Source organism: Chenopodium album, chromosome 5 (assembly GCF_948465745.1).
Source record: "Chenopodium album chromosome 5, dcCheAlbu1.1, whole genome shotgun sequence".
In the NCBI taxonomy this organism is placed as follows: domain Eukaryota; kingdom Viridiplantae; phylum Streptophyta; class Magnoliopsida; order Caryophyllales; family Amaranthaceae; genus Chenopodium; species Chenopodium album.
Genome location: NC_137838.1, coordinates 70,315,150 through 70,318,982, shown reverse-complemented (window position 1 = coordinate 70,318,982; position 3,833 = coordinate 70,315,150). Strand labels below are relative to the sequence as shown.

The following is a 3,833-nucleotide window of genomic DNA, read 5'->3' as shown; positions in this document are numbered from 1 at the left end:
GTCAAGTCATATTAACAATCTTTGGATTTTTTTTTAAAAAATAAAATAAAAAATAAAATAAAAAATAAAAAATCTTTGAATTAAGCATTACTAATATTTATTTCATATACTTCCTTTATTTTATAATAGTATCATCATGTTATACCGTATATTTTCTTATGACGATTCATATTAGCTGACCTCAAATTATTTAGGGACTAATGTTTTATTGTGGTAATCTCATACTCATTTCACGATTATGAAGAGCTATTGGGGCTTGCCCAGTTGATCTTCATGATTAACATATTTTGTTAATCTAGTGCTTACTCATACTAGCCAGCTCATACTTGTGCTTCGTCAGCCGCTTAATCACCAAGAACGCAAGCCTAGATCCTAACTCCGTTTACTAACGGTAACAATAGTAGTGTTCAAGCTGCTTCCTCCATTGAAGCTACCATACCACAATCTTCATCATCTCCAAGCTACAACTAATAAACCGACCACCGACACCATCAATACCACCATTTCCGGCGGCTTCGCCGCCGAATTAAACGAAAACCCTAAGAAGAAAAGGTGAAATTAAGGGCTTGATTAACCCCAAAGGTTAAAGGTGACCATTTTTCCTTGAAATGACTAACCTAGGGAGCTTTTTCAAGAAGCTCTAGGACATAATTCTTGCCGACGTTGGCGGATGAGAGATCGATTTAAGTACGAACACCACCACCCGTTGCCGGAGTCATAGCTAGTTGTCGCCCAGCACTAATTTCAGTTTCATTGTCACCGCTACACCCTTCATCACCGGAGCTACTACACACCCGCCATTGTTGGGACTTTGAGAGAGAGGAGAGAGAAGGAGGGTGGGGATTTGGGGCTTTGAACTTAGTTGTTAACGTCATTATATTGCATAGCTGGCAATATGAACAAGGCTTCGGCTTGCACATGCTGGAAGCTTAGTCATTCCAAGTTTATCCAATCAGCACAAGGAATTGACAAGAATATCCTCAACTAATGTAGGGGAAATACCATAAATACCCTTAGATTGACAAAAAACGTTAATCATGAAGATAAACTTGGAATTTCCCCTATTTTTTCACCCAACACTCCTATAAAACCCAAACACAAACCTCAAATATTCCACAACAAAAAATAACAATGAGTAGCCATAACCAACTCTCCTTCTTCTCCACCATTCTGCTCTTCCTCCTCCTCGCCTCAACCCTCTCGGCCGAAAAATGCCACCCCGACGACAAAAAAACCCTCTTCAAGATCAAAAAAGCCTTCAACAATGCCTACATGTTCGCCTCATGGACACACGACACCGACTGTTGTGAGTGGTACTTAGTCAGCTGCGACGAAAAAACCAACCGCATTATCAGCCTCTCCGTCAATAGAGACGATGAGGTTGCGGGACACATCCCCGACACCGTCGGGGACCTCCCGTACCTTGAACAACTCATCTTCACTAACCTCCCTAAGCTAACCGGTCCAATCCCTCAATCCATTTCCAAACTTAAAAACCTTAAATTCTTATGGCTTAGCCATAACAACTTAACCGGTTCAATCCCCGATTTTTTTGGTCGACTCACAAAATTAACCTACATTAACCTCTCCGTAAACAAACTCACCGGTCCAATCCCGCCTTCTGTATCATCACTCCACAAACTCGGCGCACTCTTCTTAGAGCGTAACCAGCTCAAAGGAACAATTCCCGCGAGCTTTGGAGGGTTTAAAAACAACCCGGATTTCTACCTTAAGCTAGCTAAGAACCAACTTTACGGACCGCTCCCAAAATCTCTAGGAGCGGTCAACTTCTCGGTTCTAGACCTTAATAGGAACATGTTCACCGGTGATGCCTCGATGTTGTTCGGGACAAACAAGGGCTTACAATCCATCGACATTTCGAGGAACAAATTTTCGTTCGACCTTAGTAAAGTGAGGTTTCCTAAAGAATTAAATGTTATTGAATTGAGTCATAACATGATTTACGGTAGCATTCCACCTACATTGGCGAAACAGGAACATATACAAAGTTTTAACGTAAGTTACAACCGGTTGTGTGGTAAAATTCCGAGTAGCCAGGAGTTGAAGAGTGTCGATAAGTACTCGTATGCACATAACAAGTGCTTGTGTGGCTCTCCTTTGCCTCCATGCAAGAAGTAAAATGCTTGTTCAAAAAAATAATTTTAGAGCGAGCTATGTATCAATCAACTGATTGGATTGTTGGATTTTTTTTTTTTTTTTTTTTTTTTTTTGGACTTGAATTGTGTGGCTCTTAGTCAATTTCTAATTTTTAGAGTGTTGTCGGTAAAGATTTTCCAATTGTACGTCTTTTTGTCTTGTGTATGGTACGAAGTAATTCGTATTTTTTTTTGTCTTCTTTTGTTATATGGAGTATTAATAAAATATGGATAATCATATTGTGTTATAAAATTAAGAGAATTAACTCAAATTAAAAAGTTAAATGTTTTGGGCACTCTAATATGGACCAACTATAATTTTAATAAATTGAAAAAGAATGAGTATGTAAATTCTCGAGTTTTTCGAGTATAAATATAGCTAGCGAATCATAGAATTTATTATATACACGTTGCTGTAGCATACACCCACCTAACCTAAGTTATTTTTTTTTTTTTTTTTGTATAAAATGAGAACAAAATACTTATAAACGTACAAAAAATCTGGATGTATATAAAAAGATCTCAGCGGATCACACTGTTAATATTTTAACAATTGAATTGACTTATCTGATTAACTTGCTAAACACGTGGTATAAGACAACAATTTTGTTCCATTATGACAAGTATGGCCCCATCAATATTAGAACATCTATAAATAAACTAAAGTAGCAACCGTTGACGTCATATTTCCCCCAAATCTATACACGTGTCGACTTATTATGAAAAAATTTCCCGCCCAATTATATGGCTTATTTTAGAAAAAAATAATAAAAAAAAAATTAGCATGTGATAGTTTAGATGCATTGTACCTAAATAAATCTTTTAGAGTTACATACAGCAGTAAACTATTATTTCCTAAAATAATGGGATTTGAATTGGTATAGTTGTTTTTGTATTTAACCGAAGTTACTATACATTTTACATAAATCAATAATATAAATTACAAGTAATATAATAAATTGACTACTATTTTCCTAAAAGGTAGGAATATTAACGGATAGTTGTTTTTCTTCTTCAAATTCATATTAATGATTGGTTTACTTTTAAATAATGATTAATCATATTCTTAATACAAGAATATTGAATTTTTTTTTTTTTTCAAATCAGAATAGTTTCTTAATACAAAAATTTTGTTTATGTGTGTGTGTTTTTTTTAGAAATCATTCACCTTAATATTTTGACATACTATTGAACATGTTGTTGATGATACCTTTTTTTTCCTTTCAAAGATTGATAAATTAAACTTTGTAGTATTTCTCTGTATTTGATAATTTGGGTGTTGTTTCATTTAATTTTAAGTTGGCCACTACAAGTCAATTATATTGAAAGAGTTTATTGTATTATTATTAATATATCACTTAACAACATAGACTTATGATTTTATCTATGGCACAAATGTGGAAATATTAAAGTAAAATTAACATTAATTATCCTATTAAAGTGAATACGGAGTACTATTTTAAGTAATATATTAATTAGTTATCTAACGCCTCACTCGAGAAGATTATTTGTAGAGTATATGTGAGTTCAACACTATAGAGTGTAATTTTATTTGTTAAAACCGTGCATCGTACGGGGCTAATCTAGCGAGTGAATAAAAAAAATGTCACTGCCTTACTCCAAAATTGTGCCATTTACCTAAAATATTGTATCATACCTTATTTAGTAAATATTCCA

General features: G+C 34.5%; 1 protein-coding gene across 1 annotated transcript; it reads left to right on the top strand.

Annotated features, from left to right (window-relative positions):
• Positions 1-1,131: 1,131 nt before the first annotated feature.
• Positions 1,132-2,441, top strand: LOC145630955 (polygalacturonase inhibitor 1-like). Its single transcript, XM_081683075.1, has one exon. The coding sequence runs from the start codon at positions 1,132-1,134 to the stop codon at positions 2,137-2,139; it is 1,008 nt and encodes a 335-aa protein (XP_081539201.1). The 3' UTR covers positions 2,140-2,441.
• Positions 2,442-3,833: the final 1,392 nt, after the last annotated feature.

Excerpts from the sequence above, each read along its gene's own strand:
- LOC145630955 (XM_081683075.1), top strand. The coding sequence starts at position 1,132 with ATGAGTAGCCATAACCAACTCTCCTTCTTCTCCACCATTCTGCTCTTC.